A 21,005-nucleotide genomic window follows, 5' to 3' on the forward strand; every position below is an offset into this window, starting at 1 on the left:
CAGCTCTGGATCCTGAACCAATGTCTCTAACAGGTTTCTAGACAGCAGATCTGATTTAGACTGGATGGAAGACTCGCTCAAACACGTGTTTCTTCAGACACTAAAAATCTTTGTATGGAATGCAAGTGTTTAGGTGTAATGAGAGAGCGATGCTTTATTTCACTGTATCTAGTGGTGAAAATCACCTGGCACACACACACACACACACACACATCTGTTAAGGATTTGTGGATGTGAGTGCTGCCCAAGTCTGAGAAGACTCTGTTTTTCACTCGACTCACTCCAGTTGTCAAAACCACTCAAATTCATACAAGTACCACACGCAAAAATGAAAAGGAAAAATTAGACAGATATTTATAAGATTGCTATAAGAAGAGCTATAATGTATGCAATACACACACACACACACATTTGTTTTTGTAAAAAGTGTGTTCATCCCATAGGCGTAAGGGTTTTTATACTGTACAAACTGTATATTATATGGCCCTTCACCAACCCTACACCTAACCCTAACCCTCACAGGAAACTTTGTGCATTTCTACTTTCTCAAAAAAACTCATTCTGTATGATTTATAAGCGTTTTGAAAAATTTTACTTTAAATTTACATTTTATTAAAATATACAAAAAATGGTTGTGTGTGTGTGTATGTATATAAATATATACACACCACTATTTCATTTTTTTTTCATATTATTTTTAAGAAATTAATATTTTAAGCAAGGATGCATTTGATGAAAAGTGACGGTAAAGACATTTATAATGTTGCAAAAGATTTCTAATTCAAATAAATGAATGTTGAAACGAATGAATAAATGAATGAATGTCTTGAAGGTTCTAATCATCAAAGAATCCTGAACCAAAATTTTGAGGAAATAAATACAGCCTTTGGTGATCATATATTTATATGATCAAGAAGGAAAGCTAGGAGCATCCGTTTCCTTTATATGACATTTTAAAAACAGCTTTTTATAAAGCCAAAAAAAAAAACAAGTCATATAGACACAATGAAACTTCCCAGACTTCCAGACTCTTGTACAGCATGTACAGTGTGACAGTAACGTCAAGAAGTGGAAACTCAAGCGAGTCCAACACAAGCAAATCCCCAACCGTCTGTGGCCAACGAGGGAAACAGCTCGAGGCAGTCCTGCTCTCTGCCGTTCACAGGAAAACATTTCCATGTAGGAATGAAAGGTTTAAGTGCACTGCTGTGGTGAAAGGATGGATCTCTTACCCAGGGCTCGGCTCTGACGCATCTAACAGCACCACTGACCGCAATGGCATTATTGGCATGGAAGAAGTCAATTGCCTGTCGAAAGATATCAGAAAGCCAAACAGCGCTAACCACGGTAGACATGGATGATAGCACTTGCTCACTTAAATCTGATTAGAGTTTCATGCACACTTACCTGATCAAATAATGCGGTAGAGAAATGACCCACAGAAACACACTCCACGCAGAAACCCCAAAGAGGAAAACTGTCCGAATGTCAGTGGATCAGACACTAAAATACTGCAGGATCTTTACTCTTGACTACTGTAACTTCAGTGTCTTTTAATGAACTGTGTTTTGGTGATTTTTAGTGAATGTATGAAGTCCTCAAGTTCACACAGGTGTTTCACAAACGTTTCACAAACTGAAAGCTACTTAAGCATGAAGCACCACTCATATTTCTACAAAATCCTGAAGTACACAAATGATCTTTTCTATCTTTATTTTCATTTTCATTTTATGTTACTAAAATAACTAATTACTAAAATAACTAATATACATATATATATAACTAATATATATATTTTATATTTCTGTCTTTTGCATGTGTCATGTTCTCATTGGTTATTTGGTTATTGTCTTGTCATGGGATTTATCAGGTCTGTTAGTTCATTGGTTGTTTTAGTCATGTGCCTTGTTCCCCATTGGTTTGTTCATGTCATGTGTCCTTCATTGTCTGTTATAAGTAGTCAGGTTTTTGTCCTTGTGCCTTGTCCTGTATTAACGTATAATCTATACACATATATTGCAGACAAAAATAAAAAATGATAAAAAATTATACAAATGCGCACAATTTCTTTTAATCTAAAAACAAATTAGCATATAAACATAACAAACTTAAAAGATTATTTATATTTATATATAGCTACTTGCTAAAAAAAAAACTGAACCTGTAATAAATAACTGAAATAAAAATAAAATATATAAAAAGTTATTTTTTTTTTTACAGATAGTTGTCAAGTTGATAATAATAAAAGTTGATATAATACTGAAATAACTATACACACACACACACACACACGTCGATCACTCCTCTGCCTCAGGGTCAGGGACCCTGGCCACACGTTGGGTCACGGCTGTAATGATCCCAGGAGACACACGCGGGCCGAGTGTGAGCCGAGAGCATCTAATCCTCAGAGCTGTGCGTGCCATCTCCCGCTGCGTCAGGTGCAGACAGGTTCAGTCGGGCTTACGCCAGTGAGAACGGCCCTTTGGGCTCTCAAGCACTTTGAAGGAGCAAAAAAAACACGTGCTTGCTTCTAAGCTCCTCAGGTGTGAGTGATATGACAGGGAAGCCAGGAGTTTCCACATTTCCCAGGATGCATTGCTTTGTGAGTGTCAGAGTTATTGTTTTTGTACCTGTGCTTTAACCTGCCAAGTGTGATGCACAGGCGTCAGTCAGGTCAGTGTCTCGAGTTTTGTCACACTGCTCCTGGAGACGTGACGAGGGACACAGAGACAGAGACGTCTGAATGAAATTACGGGCATTCGTCTCTCCGCTAGTGAGTTTATGCAAATGGGCCACCGCTGGGTTATTGCAAGAAGAATATCAATGGAGCAATTACTGCTACACGACGGGCCGATGTCTTCTCCCCAGATCACTGTCACACACACACACACACACACACACACACACAAAGAGGCAGAGAGTTAATAAAGGGAGAGTCTGGAAGGAAGAGCTTCCCTGGGGGCCGTAGACATCTGAACACTGCTAAATGGCTGCTCGGGATCCTACAGGAGCCCACAGCACAGATAAATGATTGAAGAGCACAGGGGAGAAAAGAAAAGAAAAGAAAAGAAAAGAAAAGAAAAGAAAAGAAAAGAAAAGAAAAGAAAAGAAAAAATGTCAGAGGGTCCAAGTGCTTGGGCCCTACAAGAACAAGAGAAGAAAACGGAAAAAAAGAAAGAGAAAGAAATGAAAAAAAGGAAAAGAATAAAAAAGTAAGGAATGAAATGAAAAATTAGATTACAGAAAATGAAAAAGAGAGAACAATATAATCGATAGAATGAGGGATCAAATGATAGCTAGAACAATAGAAATGAGATAGATAGATAGATAGATAGATAGATAGATAGATAGATAGATAGATAGATAGATAGATAGATAGATAGATAGATAGATCTTTGCCTGTACGCTTATTGTCACTGTATGTGTGTGTGTGTGTGTGTGTGTGTGTGCTCTTGTTTTTGTGTTATATCAGGACACAACTCTGTATAATGACATGGGTATGACACAGGTATTACAAGGAGAGGGTGACTTATGAGGACATAACCCATGTCCCCATTTTTCAAAACGTTTATAAATCATACAGAATGAGTTTTTTTGAGAAAGTAGAAATGCACAAAGTTTCCTGTGAGGGTTAGGGTTAGGTGTAGGGTTGGTGTAGGGCTAGAGAATATACAGTTTGTACAGTATAAAAACCCTTACGCCTATGGGATGAACACACTTTTCACAAAAACAAACGTGTGTGTGTGTGTGTGTGTGTCTGTGTGTGTGTGTGTAACCCTCCCTGAAGGTGTAACTCAGAGATCTGAGTCCCCCGGGTTCTGACTGCAAACCCACCAGCTGATATTACCCCCACTGCAGTGTCATAGAGTACACACACACACACACACACACACACTTTGTTTCCACAATATTAGCTTTTGGAAATAAAGCGTCTTGTCTCCCATGAGCCCTAGGTGACAAATTTTCCGTGTCAAATCTCAGCGCTCTGGAGCCAAGCGTTCATTTAACACTACACCAACACACCAGTCAGATGTTTACTTTCTCTTCAGATATAAAAAAAATACAATAAAATAATTTGTGATAAAATAATTTTTGCACCATGGTACAGTAATATAATGGCACACTGATATAGTCAACTTTATATTATCAGCTTACTTACAGGTAATTCAAAAACTACATGATTAGAGTCTAAAAAACACATGGCAGATGTCTAAAAGTCTTTTCACTTGACATTTCTCTTTCTCTGTCCCAGTTTTCGAGTCTGGATCTTATTTGGTGCTTTGACGATAATTCAACAAATGTTATTTTTGTCCACAACATGCTCTCCCACCCAGAGATAGCCATAAATCTGTGCAGTAATGTCAGCTGTGTCTTTAACACACTCGCTCTGATCAGACTTTGATCCTTAAAGCAGTTATGAATCTAGCACATAAACGACTGTTTCTCCGGACACTTTAAGTGCCGCTCTGCCCCGCTCTAGACGTCGGGACGGATGTCCCATCGGGGGGGAGAGTCTGCGGAGGCTCAGCTGTCTGTTGAGGAGCGGCCCGTGACAGAGGAGGTTTATGAACACTTGCATTTCACTCATCAGATGCTCTCAGTCCTAAACTATTAAGATTTGTTTGGTTTTATATATCTATAGCCTTTATGAATAAAAAATATAATCAATCAATCAATCATATAAAAAAGCCTAAAAAACATTTGCCAGTGTTCATTAATAATAATAAAAATAATAATATTTAAATTGTTAAATATTTATAAATCATGATAGTATGTGTTATATACTATGTTAATCATTCTAGTTTTTTTATAAAAGTTTTTTACATTACATTTTTTATTACAGTAATGTACAGTATAGCAGTAATGTGAATCAACATTAAGATTTTTTTTTTTTTTTACCTTAACTCAAAAGAAAAATGCTCTGCAGTATTGAAATCAAGATGGGAGGAAATGTCCATAAATTCCATTAAAATAATGCTTGATAAATTAATACATTTATAAATATATTTACACATAATGGCAGTAAAATATGATAGATTAGCGTAATGAGAACCAGCATTAAGAAAAACTCAACAAAACAACAACTGAAGGCAATGCAGTACTGAAAAAAAAAATATATATATATATATATATATTTTTTTTTTCATTGCATTTGAAGGAAAAGTGCTTAAATGTCATAAAAAATAATGTAATATGAATAATAAAATTATAAAAATATATATGAATAAATGAATTTCTAACTAGTAGATTGTGATTTATTAACATCTACACATACCCCAACCCTAAACCTACCCCTTACAACAACGCAAAAATAGTCATTATTAATGTATACATAGTGAGAATAATTATGCTATATTGATGTGTACATGCCCAGAAGTTTTTGCTGTATGCCTTCTAGCCTTAACCCATCACCATTGTGAAAAACAGAAGGATCTGATTAGTATTACTGGGAATATTCCATTGCATAAAACAATGCAAAACATGAGAAACTCTCAAAAGATGCCCCCAAACACACATTTTTCAAAACATTCAACCAGTTTCAAGGGAATATATCCTCACTGCTGTTGTGTTGAATTTAGTGAGAGTGAGCATGACTGAAATTGTGTCAGCAGACACACACACTCTCACTGTCTCACACACTGTGGTTGGTATGTGGCATGGTAACAAAATATCATGCGGTCACACTCCAACTCTATAACCCAACTCACTGCGGCACGGTCACAGTTCACACCCTACTGCTGCCAGAAACACACACACACACACACACACACACACACACACACACACACACACACACACACACACACACACACACACACACACACACACACATTCTGACAATACCTGGTAAGAACATGTTCAGGATTTATTTCACTTGCAAAAAAGAAAGAAAGAAAGAAAGAAAGAAAGAAAGAAAGAATTATATTTTGCTTCAAGAAAAAAATCTATTCTTATTTAATCTAATTTAGTTTCGATTCAAATCTTCTTCTTTTTTTGCATTGTGACATTTTTTTCATCACAATTAAATACATTTTATTTTGAATTCTCTTTAATGTAATGCAAGACTAATGTATACAAAGTAATATATTAAAATAATAAATAATAATGAAAAAATATAATACTTTAAAAAATCTATTTAAATTGTAAAGTATTTATACCGAGTATGTGCAATACTTATGATAATTAATGCTGACTTTAATCATTTTAATTGCTATCTATTAAGTAATTATTCTCACTGTGATGCAGTAAAATCTGGTATTACAGTAATTATGAAAATCAATAAAAATCCAAATACAATAAATAAATAAAATATTTCAAAAACAGTTCAAAACAAAACAACTGAAGGCATACTGAAACTGAAATATATATATATGACCAGAACAAGTTCCAGTCCATATACTGTAGGTCAAAGGCTAAATCTGACACATGAGTGGTGCTGAATCAAACTAAAATGAAATTGGACTGAATATAAATAAACTTAATTAAAAGTGAGGAATATTGGTAATACTGAGGTGCACAGAGCTTGAAAGTGGAACATTATCCATTTATAATGACAAGAAATCACAGAAGAACAACAGCATCAATCTGGGACAGAGGCGGTGAGGGGCGGAGGCTATAGACTACAGCGAGGTCAAAGGAAAATATTTTTGGGAGACACAAGACAAGGAAGCAACTGGATACTGTATCAGCATAAAAACAATAACAAAAGGAAATTGAATTATCTGTCTTGGGGAGCATAGTTCAGCAGCACTGTCAAAGCTGTGGTGTTTATTCAGTCGAAAAAATGGATGGATGTTGTACAGTGAATCAACGAGATCATCGCTGATGTGTGCATATAGTTACTGAAGCCTGAAAGCATGCTTAAGAAAACCAGCCTTAAGTGGTTTGCTGGTCTTAGCTGGTTTATAATAATGAGGACAGTCAGCATAGGTTACAGAAATTTGAGACGTCTTGAGGAAAAAAATTGGGAAAACAATGGGGCAATTGGATAAATGTAGACACACAGTCGTGAGAAATTTTATGAAATATAGCATTTGAGTTTGGAATGACAAAATGTGAATATGTAAATAACAGAATGATCAAAGATTTGACATTTTTCTTGATTTGAAAGTAAAAAGTAAAAACTAAAGGACTAAAGGTTGCAAATGAAGAAAATTACAGTAGGTAAAGAACTTACTTTGCCGCAATGCTTATGATCTATTTGCAAATAACATTTTTATCAGCTAAATGACACCTAACCACAAAAACACACCTGTCAAAGCCACAATTTTTCTAACAATAATATAAGTACAACAATAAGTTGAAATAAAACAAAAAGTGAATTTATTTATTTATGTATTTAAACATTGTTTTACTAATAAAAAGGTGAAAATGGATGTGAATGAACAAACAAAACTCTCAGTAAAACCTTTATTTATTTATTTATTTAAAAAAAAAATTTACTATATAAAAATGTCAACATTGATGTGAATGAACAAACAAACATCTCAGTAAAACTTTATTTATTTATTAAAAAAAAATGTTTTTACTAATAAAAATGTGAAAATGGGTGTGAATGAACAAACAAACCTCTCAGTAAAACCTTTATTTGTTTGTTTGTTTATTTATTTTAACAATGTTCTACTGTAATAAAAATTCATTCATTCATTCATTCATTTTTTTAAATGCTTTTACAAATAATACAATGTGAAAATCAGTGTGAATAAACAACCAAACCGTATTCATTCATTCATTCAATCATTCATTCATTTATTTAAAATATTTTTTACTAATAAAAATTTGAAAATCAGTGTGAAGAAAATCAGCTGAAGTGGAGTAAAAACTTTTTCCGAGAAAATGGCATTTACAGATATGCAGTGTAATTGAAATCTTGAATTTGAAATGTAATAAAATAAAGAAATTTCTGTTTTGGATGTTTTCTTTCCACTAGTCTGGAACAACAAAATAGCCAAAAATCTAAAATATGATCAGTGCACTGAAACTGCTTTAAAACAGCTAAGAGATCACGCTATGACAAGGTTGTCTTCATACCGTAAGCTGCATGTGATGACCCAACTCAAGATGCTTTGATGTGGACGCTGCTGCTTAAGATAGTGGGAAGGAACTGACCCAAACCATGTGCCACACAGACCCGAGATCAGCCCCAAGCATCACACAGGCGCCACGCACAGTGGCAGGTCTCCGCACATCTCCCCCATAGCCCCCATCCACCTCCGTCAAAGCGTGATGGTCAAGCCCTGCTGGGAGCAGAAGGCTAGATCGGGGCTCGGGTTACAGGCTGCGGCCTGGGGAGGGAGTCTGCAGCGCTTTCTTCTCACAGACCTCCAGCCTGGACCCACTACCGAGTCGAGACAAACCCAAGCAGGGCCCGCAGCCGGCGGAGAGCCCAGGTGACCTCTGCCAGCAGGACGAGGTGACGAGAAGCTAAGCACCTCGGCTCGAGAAGAGAAGTGCCACAGCCTTAGGGAATGAAGACTTTATGAGCCTGAAAGCCCTTAAGTTAAGAGGTTTCCTTATGTGTATTATCACTTTTCCTAATAAGGAGTTTCTTCCCTAAGTGTGTTCAGCTGACCAGGTTACACAAAAATTTAAATGTCAAAATTCTTTTTTAGAATTTAATGAGTGTGAATTGGAATCAGATTGGTCCAGTGTTATTATTGTTAACTAAAACAGAATCTGTTAAAAATTATTTTCATTAATTAAAATGTTAATAAAATATAAATATTAGATGAAACACTTAAAGTAAAAAACTTACAAAAAACTTAAATGAAAATTAGAAATGATGTCTTGGCAACCAGCTGAAATAAGTTGAAGTTAAATCGAATTGGTCCAGTGTTGTAATTTGTAACTAAAACTAGAGTTATTAAAATAATTGTCATTAACTAAAATTAAGTTGAAATTAAATACAATATAAATAATAGATGAAAAACTTTTACACGTGTTGAAGTACAACAAAATAAAACTTAAATAAAAAAGCAAAAGCAAAATAGAAATTAAAACAAAAATGGATAAAATGTCAAGAGAATACATAATTTAAAAAAAGTAGAAATAATTAAAATGATTACATCAAATCAAATAATTATACAAAAAATAACTTTAAATTCAAAATGAGAATACAAAAAATAAAAGCTAATTCAAAATATGTATATAAATAACATTAAAATAAGACTGAATTATTTTACATTCAGTCAACATTAAAATAAGCCACAGAAAGTTAAAGTGGAATGGCAGGAAGAGAAATTGTTCCTCCCTGAAAAAGAATCTATCTATCTATCTATCTATCTATCTATCTATCTATCTATCTATCTATCTATCTATCTATCTATCTATCTATCTATCTATCTATCTATCTATCTATCTATCTATCTATCTATCTATCTATCTATCTATCTATCTATCTATCTATCTATCTATCTATCTATCTATCTATCTATCTATCACCAGACAACATGATATTCCCTTTCAGTCGATCAAATAAACTCTTTTTTTTCTCTCTCAAGTTGTGTAATCTTCAGAATGAACGATTTAGTTAAGTCCCTTTAACCCCTGCATGTGTTTAAACCGTCCTGTAGCGATGGTTAAAGAGGTTTACTCAGGACTGTGTTGGTGTCAAGAAAGTCCACTCACTTTCGATTGCATGTAGCAGTTTTGACGCACAACCTTCAAATTTAGCAGAGGGAAGTTACAGGCTATTTCTGGGCTGCTGAGGAGGAAGGCATGCCCTACTTTGAGCTGGTCAACGGTACCAGGCAAACCCCTCACACACACAAACTCACTGCGAGGTGTTGTGAGGTCATGGAGAACAGGGAGAACAGTTTGCCAAAAGATCCTAAATCAACCAGATTTACCCCCAAAGAGATGAATCACAGAGCAGATAAACTCCCTGATCTCAAACCAGTCTCACATTACTTGCTCTTGGCAGTTGTTCAGATCGCACCAGGATCCCTCTGTTGCTCTGTACACTGTGTGTAAACTACCATTCAAAAGATTAAGGTCAGTCTCTTATGCTCACCATGGCTGCATTTATTTAATCATGAATATAGTCAAAATTTTGAATGTTATTTTTTGAATGTTATTTTTACAAACTGTAATTTATTTCTGTGATGCGCAGCTGTATTTTCGGCATCATTCCTCCAGTCTTCAGTGTCACATGATCCTTCAGAAATCATTCTGTTATTCTGATTTGCTGCTCAAAAAAAAAAAAACTTATGATAGCTGAAAAGTAGAATCTTTTTCAGGATTCTTTGATAAATAGAAGGTTCAGAAAAACAGCATTTTATCTGAAATATAAATATTTTGTAAAATGATGTCTTTATCATCAATAAAAGTATTAATTTCTATAATTTATCCCCCCCCCCCAAAAAAAAAATGCTTTTGAATGGTGTAGTGTATAATGTTACAAAGGCTTTTTATTTCACATAAATGATAATCTTTGGATCCTTGTTTTCATCAATACTGAAAAAATGTACTCATCAGTTTTAAATATTCATCAGCAAATCAGCATATCAGAATGATTTCTTAAGGATGTGACACTGAAGACTGGAGCAATGATGCTGGAAATACATCTGCTTGGATCATAGGAATAAATTACATTTTAAAATATATTTAAATAGAAAAGTTATTTTAATTAGTAAAAATATTTCACAATATTACTGCTTTTGTTGTACATTGGATCAAATAAATGCAGGCTTGATAAGCAGAAGAGACTTCTTTAAAAACATTGAAAATCTTCCGTTTCAACTGTTGACTGGTAGGCTATATATATTACGGAAATGTTGTTTTATATTATATTTATAGATTTATATATATATATATATATATAAATTCTGTCCCCTCCCTTCAGAAAAGATGACTACGACCCGGTCTGGTTTTGCACAGGAGGCATGAAACACTCCTCACGAGTGTTGTTTTAGCAGCCGGGATGGTAAAAACGGTGTGTGATCAGCTGCAGTACTGAAACAGAGCGCAGGCTGTGGTTTACTTACACCTCCTCCCTCCCCTCTCCACAAACTGAAGAGTATTTTAAGGTCCTGCGGCCCGCTGTGCCCAGGATCCTGGATTTACACCCGGATACACGGCTCTGGACGGCCTGATGCCTTTGATAGACAGGACACAGAGTAGAACGTGCGGTTTGTAATAAAACACAGTGCTTGGTTTTAACAACGTGACGCCCCTGTTTGTCTCCTCGTTTGAGGAGAGTTATGGAGGGTTTGAACAGTGGACATAAAAAGATTTAAATGACTCACACACAACTCTTTAAATAAACCTTCTTGTCATCCGAATATTAAGATTAAATGAGAGAATCTTTGCTGGCAACTAGCTGAAATAAAAATTTTATAAATAATTGTATTTTATTTCAAGTATCAAAAATGTGTTTTTTGGTTTTGTATTTAGTTTAAGTAACCCTGGAGATTACCGAATGTCTTCATTCAGATCCCAGATTTGACAATGAATTCATTTACAATTAATATATATATATATATATATATATACATCAAAAAGTGTGATCAAAGCTGTATTTCCAGCATCATTCCTCCAGTCTTCAGTGTCACATGATCTTCAGAAATCAGAATAATATGCTGATTTGCTGCTCAAAAACATTTCTGATTCTTATCAATGTTGAAAACAGTTGTGGAAACAGTGATGCATTTTTTTTTTTTTTGATAAATAGAGAGTTCAAAAACGTATATATATTTATTGTATTTTTTTTTCATAGAAATGTAAAATATCCTTGCTGTAATAAAAGTAGTTTTTGTGTATAAATGATTTGGTTGATTCTGTGATCATTCCTAAAGACACTCAGGAACAGTCACGCCGCTGAAACGGACGATTACACTGCAGGAACAACACCCAAGCGTTTGAAAAGCAGGCCTGATATGGTTCTGTAATGATGAAAGCCTCGTCTGTTGTGGGACGGGACGGTTGAGGAGGCTCAGAAGAGTAAGGGAATGTGGTTTTGAGCCGGTCTCCTGCAGACCACCTGTCAGCCCCACATTAGTTCTGAACCACTGGAGGTCAATGCAGAGGGAAGCTGAGGAGCACCTGAGCTCCAGATAATGAGCTTCATCTCACTCCATCTGTTTAACAGACGTCCAGCCACAGTTGGCTGAGTAAATAGAGGCCCGTGGATGCTGGAATCCACCTGCTATACGAGATCGATTTGCTCACTCACAAATAATTTTATTACACAAACACAAAGTGAGCACAGAGTAATACGAGAGACATAAAACTGCCAATTAAAAAACTATTTAGCAAACCAGTTTCCTGGGACAACATACAGTTCAGAACTCAAGGTAATGAGTTGATGAGTGTGTTTGATGCTTGTTTTCTTTGCATGCTCAGATTTAACACACTAGTGTGTGATAAAATGCATAAAGAGAGATGAACTGAGAATAGTTTTAATCTAGAACTCACATTGCAAGTTTTTTTTTTTTTTTGGAAACTACAACCAAACTGTGGAAACCTCCAAAACTCTTTAAAATCTGAATATTTAAAGTTAAGTGACATTACAAGATATGCTCATTCAATGCACTGTGTAAATAAACTGGAATATGATGCCTAAAACCTTGAAAAACAAAAGGCAGCTTAAACAAACATGTGTGTGCGTCTTAAACCTCATAATATCAGTCTCTAATGTTCTCTTATTTGGTTTAGGAACAGAGTCGCGGGGGGCTTTTCCAGAGCCCCTCCTCTTCCATTTCATATTGTTTGGTCGCCTCTTTCTTTGCCCTCATTCTCCACGCGAATAAGTGGATTAGGGAACAGGCTTCCGGTGGGCACAAAGCGACGGGGAGCTCAGTGTCACAGTAAGTGATAAAAGTGCAGAGCTCAGCTCTACAGCCGGGACGGAAACACGGGGGTCACACCACTAATCCCATTATAGGAAGAAGAGACCACAAGAAAGACTGAGGGAATCTGGGAGTTTAGGGGCAGACGAGGAAAATGTGATGCTCTTGGAGAGAGACTCTGACTCTGTTGTATGGTTCACCTAAACTAAAACAGATGCAAATGAGCCATAAAACGATATCAAATGAGTGTGGATGGCAGCACAGATGATCTGATCTGAGGAGAATTTGATGATCGGTCTGTCAGAGAAGATCTGAAATCACAACTGTACAGAGCCATATAAAGAATACAAATATGTTATTTGTCATAGTGAATCAGAGACTCACATTCTACCTAAATATGAATGAAAAATAATTATATAAATAATTATTTTTAATTCATATTTATAAACAAATATTTATTTATTTATTTATAATTTCATATAATTTTACATAATATTTTGTATAAATTTAAATATAATGTTATTATATATTATGTTTAATATATAATTTTATATATATCAGGGAATATTTGAGTATTTCATGTGATATATATATATATATATATATATATATATGGAAGCTTTGATCCTTTTTTCAGGATTCTATGATGAAGAAAAAGATTAAAAAGTTTCTTTGGAAAGAAATTGATATTTTTGTTTAGCAAGGTCAAGTTAAATTGAAGTATCAGAGGTTCCAAAAAAATATGAAGCAGCACAACTGTTTCCAACACTGATAATAATCAGGAATGTTTCTCGAGCAGCAAATCATCATATTAGAACTTTTTCTGAAGATCATGTGACACTGAAGACTGGAGGAATGATGCTGGAAATATCTGCTGCACATCAGAGGAATAAATTATATTTTAAAGTATTTAAAAACAGAAAAACGTTATTTTAACTTATTGTATTTTTGATCAAATAAATGCAGCCTTGTTCTCAATTTAATCTCATTGTTGCCCAAGAGAAAGAACTGCAAGATCTCATAGACGTGGTAAAAGAGTGGGTTGCGGACGCTGTAAGTCATCATGGGGAATGTGCCACACTGAGCTGCTGCTGAGATGCGTGTGTTTCTGCATGTCTGCAGACTCTCACATGCTCCTGAGAGCCTCTTTCTCCTCAAATGCTTCGAGCGCACGGCTAGAATGTGAGAGGAGGGTGTGAGAGCAGGCCTGCAGGTACACAGCACCTGGGTGGAAACACTTGACAGAGCAGTGCCAAGCTCTCCTCACAGCTGGGTGACGGCAGCAGCAGCGAGAGGTGATGTTTGAGCAGACATTCCAGCCCAGAAACCACAGAGACACACTGAGACAAAGCAACAGAGACACAACCATTCAGAATAGCACCAGAAGGAAATTCTGCATCCAACGCCACATAATCCAAGTGCAAGAGAAACAGAAAATAGAAAAACTCACATATAAATGGAAAAATAAGTCATTAAAAATGCATTATGTATAAAATAGTAAAATGCATTATGTAATAAATACATGTGTATACATTTATATTATTATATTTTATATTATATATCAATATATTTAAAATATAAACATAACATATATTTTTTAACATATACATGCAGGTTTGTATTTATACATAATAAATAAACACAAACACTTACGTAAACAAAACTTTTATTTTGGATGTAATTAATCGCAATTAATCGTTTGACAGTACTACTATTTATTATGTATAAAAATATTCTTATGATGAAAACAATATATATATAATATTTCAAGGCTTTATTCTGTACATATAAAGATTGAATTTTTTTTTTATTATTTATTTACCTTATATCTATATCCCACGGCTATATATATATATATATAGCCATGGGATATAGATATAAAGTAAATAAATAATAAAAAAAAAAAATTATATGTACACAATAAACTACACCTGACGGTCAGCTTAAAAAGAAAGAAAGAAAGAAAGAAAGAAAGAAAGAAAGAAAGAAAGAAAGAAAGAGGGTGTGTGTATTTGTGTGTTTGAGTATTTCACACTCCCTCTCAAAGGAGGCCACAGTGTGCAGAGTGAACGATCTCACACACACGCAATGAAAACACACACACACACACACACACACACACACACGCAATGAAAACACACACACACACACACACACACACACACACACAGCTCCTGCCAGTGCTCACACACATCTGTTACCACATTTATAGGATATTGCAAAATCACGCTTCGTTTTGTTATCATTTCTTAATAAATTCTGACAGCACATTTCAGCTTATCTGATCAGACTAAATATCCTGCTTTTTATTTGGCCAACAAATTGTTTCTTGCTCATGCTTTAGTGCACACTCTCACCAAACACACTGTTCCACTAAAACAGCTTAAACTAAACAGAATAAGGTACATGTGGGAGACAAGCACAATCCTAAACATGACATTATTACATTTATATTGATTCATTAATTACCCTGCTTGAAGTCAACAAATCAATAAAACTCTTTTCCGACTGTTTGCATAATCTAATATGGATATTATTAAAACATCTTCTGAACTATACTAATGACACCAAGAGTCAATGTTTATGTTGTACAACATGGCACTGTCTTTTCTCCCATATTTAAATGAGCTTTTCATTGCAAAGCTGATATGTAAATGTTTGTCAAGCTTTGTTAGTACATGCAGAACAGGAATCTGCTTGTCAACACGAAATAAAAGCTTGTCACTCAAAATATGTCTATGGATTGTGTAACGTTTTAAACACAGTATTCTGGTCCCCTAAAAAGTATATGGACACATGCATGGTGTATAAATTGTGTTTTAATATATATGAATGTTAAGCATTAAAAAGCAAAATATCAACAGGTTCAACTTCATGCATCCACCACCAACTAAAAATGATTGCCACGGCAGTTAATTAAAAGTAAATGTATAAAAATAGTGTAGAAAAGGAAAATGAATTCTAAATACCGCATGTGTTTGATATTTTTTAAATGCAGTGATTTTAAATTCTGAACAAAAACTTTAGGGCCCAATGATGGAACAGGCTAGAGAAGCGAACGTCTAATTCCCACATCATTTCTGAAGGGCTAATAAGCGTGTTTGTTGTTTCTGTAAACTGAGATATTTCTCTGAGCATCAGAATCTAAACATAGAAAGAGGAGAGTTGAGGAATTCCTGCTCTCAGTATCTGAAAACAGAAAACATCAGCTAGACCAGACCCAAACCATTGACAGTCTAGAATTATTTAACAAATTGAGCAGAGAAACCAAAGCCACAAAAAAGCCATTAAAGGGTTTTGAAAGAGACTTTGTGTGTATGTGTATGTTTCCTAAGGGTCCACCAGCAGTTGTAAAGTGCCAAATATTTTTTTCTCTCATACAGAGGCCTATAGCTCTGTTTACAGCCCCTTTGGGATTTGGTTTCTGCCATGTCAAAATTAATGGAAAACTTGTTCTTTAGAGCATTTCTAGTCAAAACAAAATTGTGTGTGCAAAATATTCTACAATACCCAAAAATAAACTGCAACATTTTTTTTACAGCAACATGCAAAAAAAAAAAAAAAAATCACAAACAAATCATGTATTGAAATTATAATAAATAGCAAAGAAAAATGCATAGTATTACCTTATGTGAGATAAAAATCTTATATACAATATTATATGATTACTAAATATGTCATACACATTATATTACATTAAATAAATAAATTTAAAAAATTGGGTTAATTAACCTTTTTTTCAGGTAAAAGTATTTTAGATTTATCCATTGGATAAACATGTTTTTATTTTATTTATTTTTTCAGTATTTTTCTTATGTATGCAGTATAACATGCAGGATATCTCAATCCTCATAAATTATTTACAGCAACATGCAACAAGTTCACAAACAACAACAACATTTAAATATACTGAATTTTCAAGCTAAACTGCTAAAAATAAACTCCTGTAAAATTAGCTATACTTACTATTTTCATATTCATAATCGCTGTGATCTTAGCTATTATGAAACAAAATATGCTTTTAAACTATTTTCAGTTTCAGCATGCCATATCATGTCATGATCTGAGTGTGAAATCAGCACAAAACACCAACTATTCACTTCAGATGATAGGATGAATATCTGACACTTAGTAAACAAACTGAACCATGAATGGCAGAAAATCTCCTTTCTTTCCCAATAACACACCATAGGTCAAACACACAACTGCAAACTTTCTCCTCATACCAAGCATGTAGAGCGATATTCAGAGGATGTTTCCATTTGAAGATCATGACATCACTGTCTGTCCCTTCAGTGCTGTGGAGTGTGGACAGTGAAACAGCACAAAACATCTCTAGATCTCGCTGAATTGGAGATCATCACATTAACTACAGTATGAGCATGTTCCTCTAACATCTGACAACCATACTTCATTTTGACCACTAGCCTATATCTACTGTTTTCTCTTTCAAAAACCTAACACAGAAACATAAACATTATAATATAAAAACTGCAGACTTGTATCAGCATACTGTATGAGTTATTTCACCTAGATACGTCTCCATAAGTGACGGTGCAGAGCTTTACTGTTCGACTCATTAGGCCTACATCGCGTCTGTCATTACAGCGAGTTAAGCGTGGAGGTGTGTGAAGATGTGTGTGTGTGTGTGTGTGTGTGTGTGTGTGAGTGTGTTTTGTGGCTGTCTGTGGTGCTTGTTAATCTCCCTCAAACGAGAGTCATTAAAAGCAGGCCGGGTGTGAATTAAAAGCACTAAGCACCTCATCGCTGCTTTATAAATAGCCTACTACTTTAAAAGAGACCAATAACACACTGTTAAAGCCACTCCACACAGTTTGAGGACGATATGTAGTTTGTTCAATGCTTTGTAAAGTTTCATTTTGCATGTGTAAGAGACAATTAAATATACATCTACAATTGTGCTACAATTGTCTCTTTCTGTTTGCACAAATGTTCTTATACGTTAACGTTAACAACAAATCAAATCAAATTTATCTGGGCTTTAATAATGTTCTCAAAACGTTAGCATAAAAACGTTATTTAAGCTATACATTGTTCATGGAATGTTTTTTTCTGAAACGTTTAGTTAGACATTTGTCTAGCATTTTTTAAATGTTACCACTTGTTTCAGAATGTTCAGAACATTTAAAAGTAACATTCTAATGACGTTTGCAAAATGATATGGGTATGGATATAATGGAATGTTCCCTTCACGTTCGCATAACAAATAATTACACGTTTAATATATATATATATATAACTTAATGAGATAGGGACGTTAGTAAAACATATTTTGTTAGCTTGATATCGAACTGTCACCTGTATAATATAAAGACGTGAAAAAACTAGAAACGCTCTGGACAACTAGCAACGAATTAATAGCTGCACATAACCTGCAAATTTATAAGGGGGAGAGAGAAAAAAGAAAGACATTTTTAAATCATTATTATTGAATTATAAATTTTGCGTGGTTGATATAGGCGTATCCAAAATAGAGGAATTCCAGAATGTAACACACATAGACAGACTTTGTGAAAGACTGCTTGCTGTCGTGTTGCTGATCTCACGACCAACTCGGACTTATTTTACGAGGTGGCAAATTCGTACGATTTTGTATGATTTGTCTAGACCCCAGTGACAATTCATACGAATTAGCCACCTCGTAAAATATGAATTTCCGTGAGAGCAGACGCCGTGACGTCAGACGCTGTCTAATAACGCGATAATGTCGAGATGAGTGAAGAAGAGGATTTGGACAAAAAGTCAAAAGAACCTGTTGACAAGCAAGAAAAGCGCCTCTGAACACTGGACTCTGACTCTCACTCACTGTACAAAACACCACGAGCTCCGTGATTTATGCACATGATACTGACACACACGAACATCAGTGAGAACTAGATTTAGCTATTCATTAGGCCCAGTATATTATTCATTCATTATTACATCGTCAATCTTTTTTATTATTTTTTTTAATTGTCCTTTAACACACAAATAATGAATCTAGGCCTATATTTTAAAGCAGTGTTCGTTTTTTTCAATACGTGAAAAAAGCCAACAACAACAATAATAAAGCATTCTTGTTCTTATTGCGTAAGCTATCTTTATTCGCTAAAACACTAAAAGATATATTATAAAAATACCAACTGATAAAAATAATAGGCAATAGCGTATCCATAAAATCTTTGTGGGGAAACAAGTAAAACAAAAAATGTATAAATATTTGCTTGAAATATTCCCTTTAAATAAACACACTCGCACTCACTTATTAAAAGCGCAAACTGACGCTGCGCGCGTGCAGCTGCAGTGACGCGCAACCGATGAGAAGAATGAAGAATTAATGAATGAAGCAGCTCTTACTGTTGGTAGTCGTGTTTACAGTAGAGTTTGTGATCTCTGGAGTAGCAGCTCATGGTGAGAAGCTGCTGACACACCGAGCACTGCAGACACTCCTCGTGCCACGAGCTGTCGTTCACGCGCAGGAGGAAGCGATCAGAGATCGGTCTGTGACATCCCTCACACACACTCTGATGGACACAGTCTGAACCTGACACCAGACAACACACACCAACACACATCAGATACTTCCACTGGACAATAGATAAAAAAATTATAATAAATAATAAAAAAAAAAAACATAACCAGATAAACGCGTTTAAAATATTCATTTTCTAATGTATAGCCTACTGAAAAAATATTCCATAACTAGGCTATCATAACAAAATCTGAGTGAAAGTGCGCAGTTTTGACACTTAAAAAAACACTTATTTTGTTGACATAATCAAGTTGATTTAGATATTTAATTTAATATGCGAAATTGTATTTAAGAATAATGATACAAATAAAAAATATATGTTTTACTATAGAATATTAAATCTAATTTACTGGCTTCGAAAGAAAGAAAGAAAGAAAGATTAACTTAGTTTAGTTTTTTTTTTCATTTTGAATGAAGCAAACAGCGTACTTTAAAATATACGTGTATTAAATGAAATATTTGTTACATTTCCGTCTAGACTGGTATTATTTAATACAAAGTGTTTATATTTTACAAAAAAAAGAAGACAAAATAAAAATCCCTTTACCCATAGAAGAGGCTGTTACAAAATATGACTCGTATTTCTATTTAATTTTTGCTCTATAACAACTGACTTGCAGTTGAAACGCCAGCAAAAATCTGATAATGATTAAATATTAATCACAAAAGTGTCCATACTCAGTACTACTGATGAAAAACATGTAAGATTAATTTATTTGGTGAAGCTGTTTTCAACTGAGAAACGTTCTTGTAATAATTGATTATAAAACGTACATGTAGTATAATTTCTGAAAGCATGTGTAATTTTCATTGGAAATTTACAAGCGTTGTTAAAACACGAAACTAAAACTGCTTTAAATGGTGTCATATATAGGCCTATATATCACGTATGACACACTTTACATTAGGCTATATATATATATATATATATATATATATATATATATATATATATATATATACATACATAGCCTAGTATATATATATAGCCTAGTGTAAAGTGTGTGTGTTGGTGTGAAACTCACCCAGCATCACTCCTAAAGGCTCTGCTCCAGTTCTGAACTGATCTTCAATTTTGATTCCGTCCAACATCTCTCAAGTGTTGCAGGACAGCGACTCTCTACTGACCTGTTGCAATGTCCAGAAAGAAAGGTGTAGAAGCAGCAGCAGCAGCGGACCGTGACGACACAGAAACTAAAAGTAAAGCAGTCTCGCTTTGCTTATTCTAAAACAGCAGATCAGCGACGCTTGATCGTGAGGTTCCTCCAGAGAGAAGCTTGCTGCTCTGTTCTCGGTCTGAAGTCAGATCCTCGGGGAAGCGGCTCTGATCATCCTGTGAGCTCCTCACTGGGTGTTCACGAGTCTTGAGGAGACTCCCTCTGATCGCGTCATCCTCCTGAGCTGCACGAGATGCTATTGGTGCTGGACCACAGCAGAACCGCCTACAACACAGATGTTCTGAGGACTAGCAGACAGCAAAACATATTCATATAAAAGTATCTGGACATCATGCACTATATTAAAATGTTTCGCCAAAAAAATAAAATAAATCAAATCAAATCAAATGAAATTGGAAATATCTAAATTCAAAAGTCAGATATCAAATGTTGCTAATATTCCTGAAAGCATTTAAGTGACTCCAACTGAAGTATTTCTAGAGGTCAGATCAGGTAGGCTATAGAAAA

General features: G+C 34.8%; 1 protein-coding gene across 1 annotated transcript in view; it reads right to left on the bottom strand.

Moving 5' to 3' along the window:
* Positions 1–20,667, bottom strand: part of LOC132140612 (LIM/homeobox protein LMX-1.2-like) — a 41,965-nt gene extending 21,298 nt beyond the window's left edge. The window contains exons 1-2 of the mRNA XM_059549432.1: positions 20,346–20,667; positions 19,146–19,332 (exon numbers count right to left, since the gene is read on the bottom strand). Coding sequence (XP_059405415.1) covers positions 19,146–19,332; positions 20,346–20,412 — 254 coding nt within the window. The 5' untranslated portion in view covers positions 20,413–20,667. The remainder of the gene's footprint in view (positions 1–19,145; positions 19,333–20,345) is intronic.
* Positions 20,668–21,005: the final 338 nt, after the last annotated feature.

Source organism: Carassius carassius, chromosome 5, assembly GCF_963082965.1.
Source record: "Carassius carassius chromosome 5, fCarCar2.1, whole genome shotgun sequence".
Taxonomy (NCBI): Eukaryota; Metazoa; Chordata; class Actinopteri; order Cypriniformes; family Cyprinidae; genus Carassius; species Carassius carassius.